Genomic DNA, 20500 nt, shown 5'->3' on the forward strand with positions numbered 1-20500 from the left:
TTTGTTTATCTGCTGCTATATTTATTGCGATATAAAAACAAATTATAAGAGATTATTTATTTAGAGGAGTGAATCTGCATTGAAAATTATAAACAAATTACAAGCATGGATAAATTCAATAAAAGAAAAATACAATTGAAATAAGCAGTGCATGATGTTTTTTAGGAAAATCTTATAATTCAGCGCTTTTATTTTCAACATGCACTCATTAATGTCTTTTTTATTTAATTCATGTAAAGTTACGTCTTTATTGGGGCAGGACATGACGGATTATGCTAAGTGACTCCATGAGTTTGTCTCAATTTTTTAGAACCAAGCTGCCTAAAACTATATCAGGCATTTATGTCTCAAACATCATTTCTGCATGCCTGTTATGTTAAATAAAGTTGAATAATTAAAGCAAAGCAAGTAGAACATATACTTTACCTGTGCGCAGAGTTGTTGTTGACTGATCTCCTCAGACGCGGCTGCAATGACGGAATTCTCGAAACGGCCACAAGATGGCGCCGTTTATCGGCAAATCCGATATTACAAAACTGATACCCGATTATGGGAAAATGCTTAAATATCGGGAAAAATATCGGTAAGCCGATACATCGGTCGATCACTAACCAGAATAATGAAATGGTCTATTAATGAATCTCTTAGCCTACTATTTTTTTTTATGGCTTGAAAGAGACGTCCGCAGATCCCGCTGCTTCAAGATATATTTATATTATAAAATGTAAAAAAAAATGTAAAAAAAATAATTATTAGGTCTACTCCAGGCAATTCCAAATGTGCTGAGTCCAAGTTTGACTGAGCCAATTCAATTTCAGATTTTATTTTAGAAAAATACAATATAGCCTAATTATTTTTAAAAATGCACATTTAAAATAAAACCTAATGAAATATGTAGCATTAGCCATTATGGAAATACAGGCATCTCACAACTCTTTATTATTTACAGTCCATAAAAATAGGGCATGTATTATACGATTATATATAATACGAGAATATATTTACAGTTGTCCCTTGTATTTTTTTACTGAGGCATTGTATTGTGTTGTGTTTTAGGGTTAATGGAAAATTCCGTAAAATTACTGAATAAAGTCTTGGCAAAAAAATGATCATTACATTTTCCATCTTTAGCCCCCTTTTTCCACAATGGTGCCTTAAAATTAACGCCAGAAATTCTGATTCTACAAAAAATGTATAATTTAGTGTTACAAAAAAAACGTCATATAATCGTTATAATATATGACATCAGAATGAACAAGGTATGACAAAATATATTATTCACTGTTAGCAATATGAATGTCTATTAAGGCAATGGCAGCGTGATAATAAATAATTTATATGTGAAATATATTACAGTCTTGTATGATGGTCAAGAGCAGCTGTAGTCCTCCTTGGGCTGGCGTCATCTCTTGTTTTAATAGTTCAATCGTTTAGGAAGGCTCTACCTCCTTTCGTGTATCCTGGGAACTGCTAAAAGAGTCTTAAAAAGCGAAATGGACTATATCGTGAAGCATCTACCTAAGCCCATCTAAATCATTATAATCAGCAATAAAGGGACCCACGGCAGCCACTGTACGCGGGCTTAAACAGTTGCTGCTGTCATTTCCGTAATAAGTAGCCTACAGCCTGCTACTCAATCAGTTGTCAGCTATCGGGTAGTCTTCCGAAATTTAAAAGACATACACCAACAGACCAATACAAAAGAAACAAAGCAGAGATAAAAATACGGTCAGACCTTGGAGTCGAACCCCTGTCACTTAGAGCAAAACGACACTGCTCTCCATGCACGCAGACCAATGCCCTACTGAAGGTGTTAAGTTTGCTTGGTAATCTAATGTATTTCACAGACATGAATGTAAACAGAGGCTAAACTCATACTATATACCCACATATGATAAAGGAAAAAAGGGGGATACACGTGCCCAATGAAGAAATAAAAATATGACACGACAACAGTCCTAACAACGTTAGAAAAACAGAGCCCTTAAGACGGATAGCCATTCAGATCGACAATCTACTACATAAGTCTTTCCATCTACTTCATTAGATGGGCTGAACTTTGAAGAAAAGGGTGGGGCTGATTATAATATTATACAAAACAACACTTTTTACGCCGTCTTTGTCAGACAGAAGCGCCGCAAATTACAGCGCACTATGGATGGCCTGCGGCGTCAGAAACGGCGTCATTGGCTGGATATAAAATACGCCAATAATGATGGCGCTTTTGCTTTGTAAACGCCGTAATTTGCGGCGTTTGTACCACAGAACGCCGTACTTTGCGGCGTCTTTTCGTCTTAAAGGCCGTAAACACCGCAGACGTCACGTTCGGCAGACGCAGACGTCACGTTCGGCAGACGCAGACGTCACGTTCGGCAGACGCAGACGTCACGTTCGGCAGACGCAGACGTCACGTTCGGCAGACGCAGACGTCACGTTCGGCAGACGCAGACGTCACGTTCGGCAGACGCAGACGTCACGTTCGGCAGACGCAGACGTCACGTTCGGCAGACGCAGACGTCACCTTCATTGAGACGAGTGCATGTTGCAAAGTCATATTAAAGAACGATCGGAACACCATAATTTCTAGCATGCACGCGTTTTGCAAGCCTGAAACGCGCATGTTATGCAGGCAGTCTGCAAGTCTAACCTGTTAACATGGGAGCTGAAATAAAAACGGACACGCCACGCGGCCATTGTTTCACCGGCCTTATAAACAATGAAACGTTAGTGAAGATGATAGAGCAGAACCTGTTGAAGAATGGCTGTTAAACGACGTTTCAGAAAGGTTTGTTTTTTGTTGTTCTTTCATTACTTTTTAGATACGCTGTTATTTAATTGTACTAATTATTATAGAATTACAAAAAAATATGCTTCATAAACAAGAATTTCATATAATTGTTCTAACAAATTATACTACAGTCCTCAAAGGGATTTTTTTTAGTAAAGACTGCGGATCTATACGTTAGTGATCGTTTCTGACTGTATGCCACCGTTACATTTGTATTTTTAGAACGATTGTAGACAAATATCTGTCGACAGAACTATAAACCCAAAACGAACACTAAACATCGGCTGCCAAATCAAACACAGAACCATGTTTAGCATGCCTGTAGATAAACAAGCGATAAACAATACATACAAGCTCTAATCAAAGAATAATTTACACTAATTCCAAGTTCACTGTTGACTTTAAAAAAAAGTTTGTAACATTAGGTGTTTGTCGGATAACGTTCAGTATGAATGAGCATTTAACAAACCAGCAGAGCCAAACAGCATTGTCATTTGTTTACTTCCTTGCTACAATATACAATTAACAATACGAACTATTACAGGAAAACACATCACGAAAAATAAATCATACTTACAGGTTGTGGCCCGTAAACAAAAGCTTCTGTTTTCAAAGTTGGAACTGCTCCATCTTTCAGGACAAGCCGATGTGCAAGCCGAAGCTCGCGAAGATTGTGAAAGCTTTCCTCTGTGACATGTGGAGCACAGAGAGCGAGATTTGGGTCATAATTATGAGGGACCGAGTTAAAAATAAATTTCAACCATTGATCCCTAACTCCCTCGTCCTTAGGATGGCTGAACAAAGTGGATCTGCAACCGGGATGAAAATAACAGCAGCGCTTCGACGGCATTGTGACAACTCATCTCCAAAACAGCAATGTAAAATGGCCTCGCCCCGCTTAACTATTCTCGGAGGAGGGGTTTATGTAAATAATGGGATATGCTGACGTCAGCAACTCCCAAGGAATGTCTTGTAGTCCAAAACCGGTCGTTTGCTGTAGACCTTAGACATTTTTTTATTTTTAAAGCAAATATCTCCCTTTGCTTTGAACTTTGAGCGCTGTAACTTTGCAGATGTTGTTTATACTCGAACAGCAATGCAGATGTTTTTATACTCAAACAGCAATATTTCACACTAGCTAAAGTTAGAAAAGTGAAATCGTGTTTTACCACCCCTTTAAAAGCTCTGTATTATGTATGCCAGACAAGTAATTGGCGATGCCACTTTGTAAAGAAAGCTTATGCGCACATACACCATTCCAAACAATAATGCCTATAGACTAAACACCATGTGCATGCCAGAACCATTTTTACAGGTGACTTGACTTTGACTGATTAAACTCTCACATGTAAACTCTCACATATGTTTAATTTATAATCGATGCAGGAGGGCGCCCTTGTGCAGAAAGTACACAAGTGAGACTCATAGGAATAATAAAACAGGAAATCCCCAATATGGATAAAGACATCTAGCCATCACTGTAGCTGAATAAAATGCAGATAGAGACATTTTGACTGATTAAACATGAAGAGTATTAACACCATTGTGACCGCATATGGTTTATCTGTGTTCTTCAAGCCATCTCGACTAATTTCATATGGATAATGTGGGTTTATAATGCAATGCCTATCGACATGGCCTTTATCACTGTATAGAATACTATAAAATAATACATTTTCTGCCTCATTCTGTGATTAAAAAGCATTATACAAATGTATAAGTTGAAAGTTATTTCAAACTGGTTGCCATTAATCGAATTGTGTATATATATATATATATATATATAGAGAGAGAGAGAGAGAGTCACACAAAAGGAACAAAGTAAAGATGAATTTGACTAATAGCATTGTTAAAATTTTTCAAGATTTCTATAGATATTGTGATATTGTTATCGTGAGTTCTTTTGGCCCAAAATAATAGTGTACTGAAAAGTCTGATATTGTGACAGCCATGGATACAACAACAACAATGAAAAAAATCCAATAGACTTACATTGAGCCATATATAGAGACACAAATATTATAGTAACATTCTAATGAGCAGTTCCACCAGGATTTCATGGGACTTTTTTCAGATTTTTTTGCAGCCTAAAATAGCTGAATTTAAAATATCTGCAGCATGTGTTGTTTTGCAGTGAAACACTCATGATCCACTGATCTGTAAATAGTTTTTGTACACAAAAACATTTTTTGTGCATAATTACTATTTTTGTACTATATTTTACTATTTATTACTATAGCAGTATACTTTCTTACTGACCTCTCTCTGTCTTTGTCAGTACCCGTATGAAACTCTCTTCCGCAGTCAGCACTATGCTTTGTTGGATAACGGCTGTCGAGAGTTCCTCTTCTTATCTGACTTCTTCATGGTTGCTGGAAATTCTGCGTTGGATTTGTTCAACAGCATCATGGGAAAAACGCTCAGCATGTTCATGGTACAGTCAGTGTCAGAATCTTTGAGGGAAAAACATGATATTGCTTTTTTCATGGTCTAAAAGTTTCATATTACCAGTCTTTTGTAGTTGTCTAACAAAAACCTACACTATGTATTATACTTTTTTTAAATAGTTTGTGAAAATTGAGTTGTTGTTTTTTATTAGACATTCTCTCATTCCATTTTTCCCCCTCTTTTCTCTATCTGTAGAAGAATCTGTCAACATACTTGTCAGACTGTTATGACAGTATTGCTGTGTTTCTCTGCATTCACATCATTCTGCGCTTCAGAGCCATCACGGCCAAGAGGAACATCCCTGCACTTGATAAGTCAGTCCCTCTGTCATTGCAAACATACAGAATCACCAACACAGACCTGGAAAGAGGACAGTTGTCATTCTGTCTAGTAATGTAACATTCACATTCTGAACAGTTTTTAACAGGACAATACAGCTTTGGTGTTACTTTCAAGTCATCATATAATCTGTTTGCTAAATCCATGTTATTAGAGGCTAAGCACCATAGGTGCATAGGCACCTATTGTATCCTCCTTCTGCTCTTGAAGTCTATGGCTCGCATCTCTTGACACACCTATATTCTGTTGCCAACAATCACCGTCACTTGTTGAGCCAGAAGTCGCCAGCTCTCCATTAAAAAAAATGAATGGGATCATGTCGCATTGTGGCGCTGGCTGTGAACAGGACTTAAGGGCTAGAAACAAAGTTATTTTTCCTCTGATTCCTTGGCTCAAGATGAGTGCTCCCTATGACGTAATTTTCCATTATGATAATTTTTCTGTCATTTTAACCGTTCTCAAATAACTCAAAAACGAATTAGACAAAGAGCAGGGCAAAATTAACATGAGGCTATACCTCCACAATGCTTTAGCGTATTCTGACAAACTTGGTGTGTGTTATGACATCCATGAACTATGTTACCTGCACAGTTTTGATGTTGTTCCACTTAGTGGTCAAGAGATATGAAAAAAGCTATTTTTGCTTATAACTTCAGTACGGTTTGACCAAAAATCACAACACACCAAAAATTGGTCTCTTTAGATTTGGTATATAATACTAAGTCGAATGATACCCAATTGTCCCATACCTGCAATTTTGGACGTTGGATATTTTGAATTCGGTTGTAAAATTCTATATTTTACAAAAGCATTGGCGTATCCTTACGAATCGTTGTGTCATCGGCATCAAGCCCTGGAGGTACTAAACAAGTTTCAGGGGTGCGCCACCTTGTGGTCAAGAATTATAATATCAAAATATTATTATTTAATTATACTTTTGCCTATTGTAATGAAACTAGGGATAGGCATTTAAAAAAAATATTGTATTCGAATATATGGGCTCATGAAATCGAACATTCGCTTTAAATGATGTTTAACAAGAAAGACGTTATTTGTTTTATTCATCTAGTTTTTTTCACCATTTCTGAACAAACTTACGATTAGGCAATATACACAAGCTTACGTTATATCTTAAGGTGACTGGCATCTGAGCTACAGTTCTGAGTCCTCTCGTCAATATAAAATATAACATGGTTGCAGAAGTTTAGGAATAAAAGTTTACAGTTACGATGGCACAACTACAGCCGCCGTTAAACCTGCATGGAAATCTCTCTGAGAATTGGAAGATTTGGATTCAGAGTGTTACGACCCCTTGGCTCAAGGAGTAGCAACATGAATGGAGAGGCCATACAACATAATCAAATTTGCACAAAGTTGTATTTAATTAGAAAAAGTAAACATGACTACATTAAAATAAAAGACAAAATATAAAGATACACAAACAACATCAAGCCTTGGACTGGAGAGGATGAGAGAGTCAGCATGACAACCAAACAGCAAGGCCAAGCTCCTACTCCCAACAGCTATTCTCCAGCTTCTTATAAGCAGCATGGTTAATCACAGTCAATTCTCCACACCTGTTTTACAGCAATTAAGCTGAGGACACAAATAGTGTTACCCAGAGACACCTACTGGACAAAATAAAATACTACACCCCGAGATCCATCACACCTCCCTCCTAAAGACAGAGGCCCTTACACAAAGGTACTCTGTAAACATAATACAGAAAACCACATACAACGAACAGATATAGCACAGCACTTATTACTCCATCTCCTAATGCTCTCAGGCGCCTTGAGAGCACGAAGATGAGGTGAAAGATAAAGAGAAGAACCAACAAAAATGTAATAGAGCACTAGTTCAATGGAGCTTGTGACAAGGTATCCGCCATAATATTATCTACCCCTCTAATATGACGAATATCCAAGCTGTAAGACTGCAAGAATAAAGCCCAGCGAATAAGTCGTTGATTTGGACTATGCAAGGACTGTAAGAAAGTAAGCGGGTTGTGGTCTGTAAATACTACCAGCGAGACAGAACCTCCCCCCACATACACATCGAAATGTTGTAAAGCCCAAATTAATGCCAACAACTCCTTTTCAATGGTTGAATAATTTCTCTGACACAAATTAAACTTCTTAGAAAAAAACCCAATTGGTCGATCAAGGCCGTTGAAATCCTTCTGCAATAATGCAGCTCCAGCACCCAACCCACTCGCATCCACTTTTAAATGGAAAGGACGGTCCCAACGAGGTGCTGTTAAGACGGGAGCAGAACTCCGCAAAAGTTTGGCATTATCAAAAGCATTTTGACAATTTGAGGACCATTCATATTTCTGTTTGCCTTTTAACAAATCCGTTAAAGGGGAAATGAAGCAGTCAGTCAAGTTTACATGATTTAAAAGATGGATTTCCACTATAATCAAAAATTATATAAGAAACATGACAAATGTTAACATATAAAAGAAACACCGTTATATCTTTCGCGGCAAGGGCGCCGCCAATGTGCAGTATTATAACCGGTGACGTCCAGTGGTGGAAAGAGTACTGAAAAAACATACTCAAGTAAAAGTAGCATTACATTCCAAAAAATTTAGTGTGAGTAGAGTAAAAAGTACTCGTCCAAAAAACGACTTGAGTAAGAGTAAAAAAGTAGCTTATTTTAAAGTACTCATGAGTAGTGAGTAGTGAGTACTGAGCTGTGGATTCTACCCCTTACAATAAACACTGTGCACTACAATTTATAAATTTAAAAAAATTGTACATACTGTAATTCACATTATATTTTGTTCTTTGTTAGAAAGATTGAAGAATATCTATCATCCATCTTTTTAAAATGTATCAAATAGAGAGATTAAAAAATACCCAATTTCTCTCCAAAACGGTATCAATGTTAGTGTTTTGATAAATGAGAATCACTATCAGATTACCTCAACTAATGCACTGAAAAAGGCTAAGATAGTGAGCTAACACTAATTACACACTTTAATTCCATGATATTAAATATGTTACAATTTAAATGTAAATGCACATTGTTCTAGAAGGGTGGCATCATCCCTTACATTTTACACGGCTACATTTACTCACATTGTAATGCTGATAATATAATTTGTAAGGAAAATTGTGCGTTAAATAGGGAAGTTATATCCAGGAAACTTTTACAACAGAAACAAACAAACACACAGACACACAAATGCATGTCTCTTTGTAGTCTCGGTGAAGCTGTTTTATCAGCAGCATCCACACACACACACACAAATAAAAGTTCAACATGAAAAATGTTTTTGCACAGATCGTGACGCGCGTCTCTCTATAATGTGATTTTGAAGTAAATGGGAGCGGGAATTCACCGCATTATGAACTCGTCACGCAATACCCCCAACCTCAGACCAAATGTTTGTCCCTGTAGACAGGCCAGCCTATATAAATATCATATTAAGCAGAAATGTGAAATGTACCTTATTAGACGATTGATATCTGGATTGATGCGTGAAGAATGCACTTCCACAGCAGTCACCAGTAACAGCAGGAATAGCGGTTAAAGTTTTCTATGCTTAATTTGATTTGATGACAGTCACGAGACCGCTTACTCAATCCAATCACGTTGATGGATAAAAATAAAATACATTTAAAACAAGCATGTAACGAGTAACGACCACAAACAGAAGGAAAATAGCGGAGAAAAAGTACCGATACATCACTTAAAATGTACTCAAGTAAACGTAAAATTACAAAAATTTGAAACTACTCAAAAAAGTACAATTTCTGAAAAAAACTACTTAATTACAGTAGCGTGAGTATTTGTAATTTGTTACTTCACACCCCTGGTGATGTCACGGGGTGGGTTTGCTCTGTGCTGAGTTCAGTAAAATACAGTGAAAGATGCATGTGAATGATTCCACAGGACGATACATTCGATTTCATTTCATTCAGGTAAGTAAATTACAACCAAACAGATTATTACGCCACGATAGCACGATCCATCTGCTGTCAAGACGCTGATCTTGACCATGTATTGCAACCATGGTGTTGACAAGAGACAGGAATATGATGGCAGACATCGTGAACAATGTTTCCATGTGCAGTTTGTTAACGTTAGACGTCGTCTTTTTGTCTGGTACTAATAAAGTTCACTAGCTAAACACTAAGTTAGCGTTAGCTAGTTCATGCTTACAGCTGTTAGCTAACAATGACTGTACCTAACGTTAGTTGTTTGCTGGTTCGACCAGCTTACATGCATCTTTCACTGTATTTTACTGAACTCAGCACAGAGCAAACCCACCCCGTGACGTCACCGGTTATAATACTGCACAATGGCGGCGCCCTTGCCAGGAAAGATATAACGGTGTTTCTTTTATATGTTAACATTTGTCATGTTTCTTATATAATTTTTGATTATAGTGGAAATCCATCTTTTAAATCATGTAAACTTGACTGACTGCTTCATTTCCCCTTTAAAGGAGCAACCACTGTTGAGAAATTTTCACAGAATTTTCTATAGTACCCAATCATTCCTAGAAATCTCATTAGCTCTTTCTTCGTAGAAGGAACTGGGAAATTATCAATGGCCTTGACTTTTGCCCGAACAGGACACACTTTACCTGGTCCTACCACATTTCCCAAATAGACCACAGTGGCACGTACAAATTCACATTTCGCTAAATTTATCGTCAACTTTGCTCTATCAAGACGAATAAATAAAGCGCGCAATTTCCAAAGAAGTTCCTCCCATGTCTGGCTATACACCACCACATCATCCAGATATACAGCACATCCCTCAAGCCCAGAGATTACCAGATTCATCAGGTGCTGGAATGTAGCTGGAGCGTTTCGAAGACCAAAACTCATACGTTTATAAGAATATAACCAGAAGACGTTATGAAAGCACAAACTTCTTGAGCACGAGAAGTTAGGGGTACCTGATAATATCCCTAAAGTAAATCAATCTTCGTAACAAACTCAGCTGACCCCACCAAATCAATGAAGTCTTCAATTCGTGGAAGTGGAAAAGAGTCAGATTTAGTAACTGCATTCAATCTTCTATAATCGGTACAAAACCTAAATGTTCCATCCGGTTTCGTAACTAGAAGACAAGGAGAAGCCCAACTTGAACTAGATCGTTCCGCAAGTCCATTCTCCAAAAGATACTTAACCTCAGATTCCAAAAGTTTTTGTTTTTCGGGAGACACACGATAAAATCGCTGTCGAATAGGTTGGGAGTCACCGACATCAATATCATGCTGAATCATGTCAGTGCACGAAGGAGTATCAGAAAAAAGCACTTGAAACTCTGTTATCAGTTGTATTAATTCCTTACCATTATCTTGAGATAAATGCCCAAGCATAATCTCCAATCTCTTTAACTGCTCAGAATTACGGAGTCTAGGTTGAATTAAATATTCGTCAAAATTATCCTTCTCAACTCCATCTAACAAAGAACCACTTTCACCCCCTACAGCAAACGCAACAGATTTAATTTCAGCACCTCCGACAGCGACATTTGATCCAGTTGCACGGAACAAATAAGGCTTCAATAGATTTACATGGCACAGCTGAGCCTTCTTCCTATCCGGAGTGGAAATCATATAATTTTGTTCAGAAAGTTGTTCAAGAACAGTATAGGGTCCAGAAAATTTTGCAGCAAAAGTGGAACCAGTCATTGGAAGCATCACCAAAACCTGATCTCCAGAATTGAATTCCCTGTTTTCTGCCTTTTGATTAAACCAGGATTTCATTTTAGATTGTGCCTTACCTAGATTTTCACGGGCTACTGTACCGGCCCAATACAACCTTTATCGGAACCCGTTTACGTAATCCAAAAGATTTACAGGCGGTTCAGTTTCCAATAAATCATCACGCAAAAGCGCGAGCGGTCCCCTTACTTTGTCCAAATACTAGATCATTGGGGTTGAATCCCAAACTTTCTTGAGTGACCTCGCGAGCAGCGAGCATCAACCAAGGTAGTCCCTCCTCCCAGTCTTTCATCAACTCAGTACAATACGTTCTCAACAACTGTATTAGTGTTTGATGAAAGCGCTCGAGGGCACCCTGACTCTCAGGATGGTAAGCACTGCTTTTTTGATGATCTACACGCAGCTGTTTTAATATCTGGGCAAACATACGGATGTGAAATTTGTTCCCCTGTCAGACTGAATAACTAGAGGAATTCCAAATATGGAAATAAATTGAGTCAAAGCTTTCACTACAGACTTTGTAGTAATATTTCGCAACGGATACGCAGCAGGATATCGCGTAGTTTGGCACATCACGGTCAATATATAGATGGAACCATTTTTATAAGGAGGTAATGGCCCCACACAATCAATAGTTAGATTCTCAAAGGGATTTTTCACCACAGGTATAGGATACAACAGAGCAGGAGAGATCACTTCGTTCGGCTTTCCAACCAACTGACAGACATGACAAGTTTTTATAAAAGCAGCCACGTCTCTCTTTAATCGAGGCCAAAAGAATTAACGCATCACGCTGTCATAGGTTTTCTTCTCTCCAAAATGACCAGCTATGTCACCGTGAGCAGTTCTCAAAATTAACTCCTGTAATCCCTTCGGTATCACTATTTGAAACACCGGTTCACCCAGAATCTTATCATAACACGGCGTCCATTTACGAAGTAATAAACCGTTCTGTGTGAAATATCCACTAGCCAAACTTTTCATCTCATATTCTGTTTTAACAGATTCAAACAGTGTCTTTAGCTGCGCATAATTTTTTTGCTCTACAATTAAATCCTGCCGGGAAATCGACGGAACAAGCAAAGACAAATTCTTAGAAAGATCATTAGAAGATTCCTCTAGGCCTTCATACTCATCCATATCATTGTTGTTACTCATCGCTCGTGTTATGGCACAGGAACAGAAAACTTCAGGCAGTTCTTGCACACATTTGTCTGATTCCACCGAGCAGACCGGAGTGGTTTTAACAACGGGAAACACTTCCGTACCCCATATTTTACTCCCAGCCAAATTTTTTCCCAAAATCAAATCCACCCCCTCGATAGGCAAAACTGACCTTAATGCAATTTCTACCTCTCCTTTCACAACCTCAGAATCTAGCTGAACTCGATGCAGAGGAGCCGAAAATAATCTAATCTAATCGTCTAATCCTATACCTTGAATTAGAACGCTTTTACCCGTATTTGTTTCAGAAGAAAACGGCAGTTTCAAATCCAATAAGAAAGATTCAGAAGATCCCGTGTCACGTAATATCTTAACAGGTACCTTCATCAAATCTTTCAAAGACACAGTCCCCATAGTTATGAACGGTTCGTATCCTGCTGGCAAAAGATCCTTATTCCTTCCGTAAGTCTTTACTTCTCCTACATCTGATTTAAAACTCATTCCCGTAGTAGACACGAGACCAACGGCTTATGGAACCACGGACTTGAACTTATTTCTTAATATAGGGCACTCTTTTTTCCAATGACTCTTTTCCAAACAATACCTGCAACTCGAATCTGGATCCACTTTTCTAGCATGCTCTGATTTGTTTGGGCTCATCCTCACTGTACTTGCACTGTTATTTGGCTTTTTATACAAATAATCACCGGCACTTTTATGAATTAGTACATATTCGTCCGCAAGAATGGCAGCCTCAGCAGCCGTTGTCACCTTATGTTCATTTACATACATTGTGACACGCTATGGGATAATGTTTTTAAACTGCTCCACAACTATTAGATTAGAAAGCTCTTCAAATGTACTAACACACAATGATGTACGCCAATAATTAAAAAGACTTGCCAATTCCTTTGCCACTTCAACGTGCGTTCTACGCTCATCTTTTTTCCATCCCCTAAAACGTCGCCGATACGCTTCAGGGACAAGTTCATATGCTTTTAACACAGCCTCTTTTACTACCTTATAGTTCTTTCGGTTTTCAGAAGAAAGTGAGATGAAGGCTTCTTGAGCTTTACCTTCCAAAACACTTTGTAGTAAGAGTGTACGTTCAGCATCGTTCCAACCCCTATCCTCAGCCAAGCTTTCGAACAGAGAAAAAAACACATCCGGATCCCGGTCATTGAATTGAGGCAAGAGTTTAATCATCTGTACTAAACCTGTCATTCGATTTCCACTCCCCCCCGCTAGTTCTTGCTCATTTAAGGAATCAACATTACCACCAGAAAGCTTTCCTTGTCCGATCAATCTTAACCGTTCTGCATCCTGTTCTAATTTAGCGTCTTCCATTTTTTGTTGCATTCTAACTGTTTCAAATTTTCGTTCTTGTTCTCACTCTTGGATTTTCAATTTCTGTAGTTAAAATTGTCTATCCAATTCACGTTCTTTATTTTGTATACTAAGGATTTCCAACTGTTGCTCGAATGTTAATCCGACAGGCGCTAACAACGCAAGAGGCGTCGAAATACCTGCAGGTGTCAATTCTTCTTCAGGATGTGCACACCTGCAAACTTGTCGCTTTTCGGCGACAATCGCCGTTTTCTCTGCAAATTGGGTCATTTACGTGAATCGCGTAGAACCGGAGAGTTTTTTCTTTGAGGGGGGGGGGCGGGTTAGGCCATTTTTCCTGCCGACCAAAATTTCGTTCTTTCAAATGTAGGCGCGTTGCGCGTGGTAAGCGCGCTCATAATCCGCCGGAGCCACCACAACATAGCCCAACATCAAATGGCAAACGTAATGCAAGCGGAACGAAACTGCTAGTTATTTTGTGGTTCACGGACCGTTTATCAGTTTGGACCAAAGCAGCGCGAGCCGAGCTTGATCAAGCGACACTGTTACTACACAGCGCTAAGAGATCAAGTAAAGGAATAATTTGAATTTGCCACAGAAGTAATAACATCGCTGCGAGATCCAGTGAGAAACATTCACATTTCTCCGTTATTAACGGATCAAACAGCACTAACGTGGAAACCAGAAAGAAACATTGTGCCATGAATGAACTATCCTGTGTCCATAGATCAGCAACATTCACCATGGATTTACTGTAGTAACACTAACCGCAACCATGGAAGTTTGGCAGGAATAGTAGGCTATAATGCCTTCAAGTAAAATTACGTCGGTTTTATTTTGACATTATGAATACAATTGCTGCCCTCAAACTAATCTGAACTAAAATATGTTTGTTTATAACTACTACAATATTACATTTCATTTTTTCCAAGGAGCTGTTTTGTTTTATATGCTCCTAAGAAGAGTCAATTATAGCTCCAGAATTGCTCAAAGTAAAACAAATATCATACTTTATGATGTTAGTTTTTATTTAAAAAAAGAATAAAAAAAAATAAATCAAGAAAATTACCAAAAACCTGGTAAACAGTAAATTCTAACAACATAGGTCTATTTAGATAAACAATCTGGCGAGCATGTTGTTTTAGGTTAATACACCAACAGCAAATTTCTGTCTAATAAAGCGCTCAGAAATGTGTGAGAACAAACTAAAATTAAAAAAAAGTGTTAAGCGCTCTTCAGCCTAACACAGGGTTATATGGCTTATTGCAGTCTAAATCGCAACATCTAAACAATTTAGCAATTACTGTCAGTTGGTTTTATCTCTCTCTCTCCAGTCCAAAAAACACTAATCAAAATAAATAAACAAAACCAATCCTTTTATATAACACTGCCCAACTTATTTTACCCAAATAATCCAATCCAAATTTCCCAAACCAATTATTCTACTTAAAGAATTACCCAAATCGCAATTCTAATTAAAGAATTACCCAAATCGCAATTCTAATGAAAGAATTACCCAAATCACAATTCTAATTAAAGAATTACCAAAATCGGAATTCTAATTAAAGAATTACCCAAATCGGAATTCTAATTAAAGAAATTGCAATTCCAATTTAGTTTGATCCCGGACGAGCCCCTATATGTTACGACCCCTTGGCTCAAGGAGTAGCACCATGAATGGAGAGGCCATACAACATAATCAAATTTGCACAAAGTTGTATTTAATTAGAATAAGTAAACATGAATACATTAAAATAAAAGACAAAATATAAAGATACACAAACAACATCAAGCCTTGGACTGGAGAGGATGAGAGAGTCAGCACGACAACCAAACAGCAAGACCAAGCTCCTACTCCCAACAGCTATTCTCCAGCTTCTTATAAGCAGCATGGTTAATCACCGTCAATTCTCCACACCTGTTTTACAGCAATTAAGCTGAGGACATAAATAGTGTTACCCAGAGACACCTACTGGACAAAATAAAATACTACACCCCGTGTTCCATCACAAGAGATTCAAACTTTTTTTTCTTCACAGTCAGCGGGATAGTTGAGAAATCCGTGTGCAACGTTTCTGTATGTAGCAGAGTCTGTAACACGCTTCACTTTGCAGAACAGGAGAAAGACAAAATACAAGTGCTGAAATACAAGTTTAAAGACTTGTGTGAACCTCATAAAGACTTACTGTTGGATACGTGTTCTCCACGCACTCTCAGGGACCCACAGAAACGATTGACACTTATGTCAGACCTGAGAAATAAAATGTGAGTTCAGGGATCTGCACGACTGTAGGATCTGTAGGGCCAGTGAGATTACATCAAGTCAGATGCAGTGCTGAACAATGAGATGGAGGTACACGGAGTCAAAATGGTGAAGCCAAAGAAATGAGATGGTAAATCGGACCAGAGTGTTCTAACAAAAATAAATGCAGCAAATGTGGCAACAAGGATCAGTATAGAAATTGTCTTGCCTTTGGGAAAACATGTAAGCACTGTCAAAAGAAAAAATCACTTCGCTAAAATGTGCACTTCCAAGAGCCATATGAGTCAGGGTAAGATGGAGCCATTAGGCACGATGGAGCCATTAGGCAAGAAGCGCTCACCTGTGAGTTCAAGGGACAAAAGTATAAGATTGTATTTGAAATCATAGAGAGTTGCACCATCAATTCTTGGACATGCTGCCTGCCAAAAGTTAGGCATTGTAAAAAGGCTATATCAAGTTGAGAAAAATGACATTCTCAAAGAGTTTGATGATCTGTTTGTAGGATTAGGCTGCTTTCCCGGTGAACACCACATTCAAATAAAACAGACATCAGACCTGTTGTGCGGGAAGACACAGTTGAAGAGCAAGATCAAAGATTGATGCAGTTATTGAGAAGAGCCAGAGGAAATAATCTGAAATTAAACCTAAACATATGCAAAATCAGAATGAAAGAAATCACTGACATCGGACACATCCTCAATTCTCAGGGATTAAAGACAGATGAAGAAAAGATTAAAGCAGTAATTCAGCTACCAAGACCAGAGGGCGAACTGGAGCTGCAAAGATTTCATGGGGTAGTTCAATATTTGGCAAAATTTATCCCCAACTTGTCTGATATCAGTGCACCTTTGAGAAAATTGCTGGAGAAAGAGACAGCATGGCACTGGGAAGATGCTCAGAAGAGAAGTTTAGAAAAACAAACAGATGATTGCTCACAGTCCAATGCTTAAGTTCTATGATGTCAGCAAGCCGCTAACACTGTCAGTGGACCCAAGCTCTGAAGGGATCGGAGCGAGGATCTTATAAGAAGGAAGGCCAGTGGCCTATGGGTCTAGACCCTTGATTGACTGTCAGCGCAGATACGCACAAATAGAGAAAGAGCTGCTTGCCATTGTATTTGGCTGTGAGAAATTCCACCAGTACGTGTACGGAAAATAAATCACAATTGAAAGTGACCACAAACAGTTAGAAAGCATCTTCAGAAAGCCGTTACATCAATTTGTTCATCAGCATCTTAGACAAGAAAAGCTGGGCAAAATACATGAGTCTCACCTCGGAATCATGAAGTGCAAAACAAGAGGCTTTATGTATTGGCCAATATGTCTGCACATATTAAAGAGACTAGGTCCAAATGCGGGGTTTGCAATGATAACAAAAACAACAACCAGAGAGAGCCACTGCTGCCACAAGCATTACCTGGACGATCATGGGAGAAGATTGGGACAGACATTTTTTTATCATAAAGGGTTTGCATTACTGTTGTGTGTGGATTACTTTTCAAAATATCCAGAGATTAGAAAGGTCACTGACACAACAAGCCGAGGAGTGATCCTGGAGATGAAGATTTTTTGCAAGGCACGGGATTCCAGATGTTGTAGTATCTGACATCGGACCTCAATATGCTAGTGCTGAGTGCTCTATCCTTGCTGAGAAGTGGGACTTCAAGCATTTAACTTCTAGTCCTGGTTACGAACGATCTGATGGTCAAACAGAAAGGACTGTGCAAACTGTAAAGAATCTGTTGAATAAAACATAAAGTAACAACAGTGACGCATATGTTGTACTACTTGAGTATCGCAGCACACCAATAGAAGGGATAGACTTGTCTCCTGCACAGCTGTTTATGGGGTGACGTCTCAGGACAAAGTTGCCAACCTCATCTGCACTGCTTGCATTCAATGCCATGAAAGAAGTGCAAAGAAAGCTCAAAGAATGACAGAGAAAGCAAAAGTTCTAATATGACAGGCAGACAAACTTACCAAACTTATCTCATTAGGAGATTGCTAATGATCGTTGTGACGGGAGTGAATCAACCAAAATTACCTTTAGCTAGACAATAACTTTAATTATAGAGCTGCTGTAATTTCAAAACAATCACTGTAAAGCTGCTTTGAAACAATCAATATTGTTAAAAGTGCTATATAAATGAAAGTGACTTGACTTGAAAGAGGATCAGAATGCAGAAAGAAGAGTCTTGGCAAGCTGTTGTAGTCCAAAGGAAACATGAGCATCCAAGATTCTTTGTATTCAGAACACTAGATCAAAACCTGTTCAGGAGGAATCGCAAACATCTAAGGAAAACAAAAGAGACAGAAGTCAGTATTTGACAAAGGCATTGTCATGGAAACAAGTGGTCTGCAGGAGGTAGAACAGTTACAGAATTTTTTTTTCTGATACTAACGACAAGGAAGTACCCGAGTCTCACATTGATGATAACTCTCATTATGACCAAGGGAAATCATACCGTACCAGATATGAAAGATTAGTGAGAATGCCTGCGAGATACACAGACTGAGTTTCAATATACATGGTGCTGAGTCTTTGGAAACTTCGCATGCATTACATTCAGATTACATAGTTAGGATAGTTTATCGGTTTCTAGTTAAAGTAAAAATTGTATTGGTTTGGTAACTGACTACATGTTAATGAATTTTGTTTTTATATGCAAATGAAAAGAAAACAAAAAGCTTAAAGAAGAGGGATATCATTTATGTGGATGTATTATGTGCCCGTTGGGCATCCGTAGTAGTCAGGTGCAACGAGAAGGAAGGAGGTAATAAAAAGTGACTGCCATCTGAGCTGCAGTCCTCTTGTCAATATAAAACAACCATTTTTCTATCAGATAAGTTATCTTCTCAGCTAGTAGCTGTTGTGAATGCAGTGATGGACAGCTGTCTTTTCTCATTCAACTGGTGTTTGGATTTCATGTGATTTTGTCATTGTGGTGGTGGTATTATAACTCAGTTTCATTAATTCATTTGATCAAAAGTAATTCCATTTTGTAAGATAATTTTCATTAAAGTAATTCCAAGCATTATGTGATCAAAAACAATAAACTTGTTAAAGCGCTCCACAGCGCCACCCAGTGCATTTAATTATAACTGCACGTTTTATTGCATGAGATTTATCATGCATTCACTGCATTTACGGCCAGCAAAGCAACGTAGTAAAATTAGAATAGTATTTTTATTTATATAAAATATTTGAGTATTCGTGCACACCCCTAAATTAAACTGGTCTTAATAGATTCCGTGGGTCATGCCAAGAACATTGATACCTATTTTGCCATAGTTGGCCGAACTTCCTGTCCACCATTTTGATCTTTTTTAAAACCTACTTTTTCGAACTCCTCCTAACCATTGCGCTGATTTTCACGAAAATGTAATCAGATCATATTCAGACCATGTAAAAAAAACAGAAAACAAAGCAGTCAAGCCAATTTGTCCAGCCGTTCTAGATTAATATGAGAACAAATTCGACATACAACACAGCAAAATGGACATGAGTTTATATTTCCACAACACTTTAATGTATTCAACTAAACTTGTTTTTTGTAATGACAACCTTGACTGGTCTTAATAGATTAATAGATTCCTTGGTTCATGCTGAGAACATAGAATATAAACCGAATATAGTAGAAACCTGCTTTTTCAAACTCCTAGATTGTTTGTCCGATTTTCACAAAATTTTAGTCAGGATAACATAAAACTAACTTGTTTTTGCATACCGCATCGTAAAATCCGATGGCATTATGCCAATCTGCATCTCATGCTGTATCTCTGAAAAGATTTAACATTTTGACACAAAACTTGTCATGTGTAACTGTCACCCAACACTGACCACATCAAATCAATTTGATGTCAGTGTCACCTATTGTTCAAAACTAATAACCAGTTGTGTCACATTACAAGTGATTGTATTTATGGGCTAAAATGTCTTTACTTTTTGCAGTTGGTCTGATGATTGCTGCCTTGATTTTTAGCTCCTCATTAATTGCTGTATGCAGCTGTATTTTATCTAATTTTTAACATGTTTTAACTTCGTCACCTTTATTTATATAACCGTGTCAATGTTGCAAGCTACAGTATATATTTCAGCAGCTCTGCAGAAAACAGTGGTGTCATCATCCAGCTCAATTCAGTTCAAGTTTTTGTTCTCATCCATTAGTGTCAGTGTAGCCAAATGTATAATATTACTGAATATTAAGTGTCTTTTAAACCTCAACTAAGCAACCCAAAGGCAACAGTGGCAATTTGGTGGGTTTATGATATTCTATCACTTTGCATGCCATCGCCATCATAGCCACTTCTCTAGAAAGAGCCTCCAACATTAGCAAAATAAAGCGTAATGATCTGTTACACTGGTGAGGAGACAAGGGGCCACTTTTTCAACACACTTTCACTCCCTATATGTGTCCTATGAATATTGCATGTCCAAGACTTTTGCTGGCTTTTAGTCA

General features: G+C 38.1%; 1 protein-coding gene across 1 annotated transcript in view; it reads left to right on the plus strand.

Moving 5' to 3' along the window:
• Positions 1-20500, plus strand: part of LOC143701881 (vacuolar protein sorting-associated protein 52 homolog) — a 65015-nt gene that overhangs the window by 16441 nt on the left and 28074 nt on the right. Inside the window, exons 12-13 of the mRNA XM_077195580.1 lie at positions 5067-5222; positions 5432-5550. Of these exons, the coding sequence (XP_077051695.1) occupies positions 5067-5222; positions 5432-5550 (275 nt within the window). The remainder of the gene's footprint in view (positions 1-5066; positions 5223-5431; positions 5551-20500) is intronic.

Source organism: Siphateles boraxobius, unplaced genomic scaffold (genome assembly GCF_051911475.1).
Source record: "Siphateles boraxobius isolate OS27281-9 unplaced genomic scaffold, OSU_SipBor_1 33, whole genome shotgun sequence".
In the NCBI taxonomy this organism is placed as follows: Eukaryota; Metazoa; Chordata; class Actinopteri; order Cypriniformes; family Leuciscidae; genus Siphateles; species Siphateles boraxobius.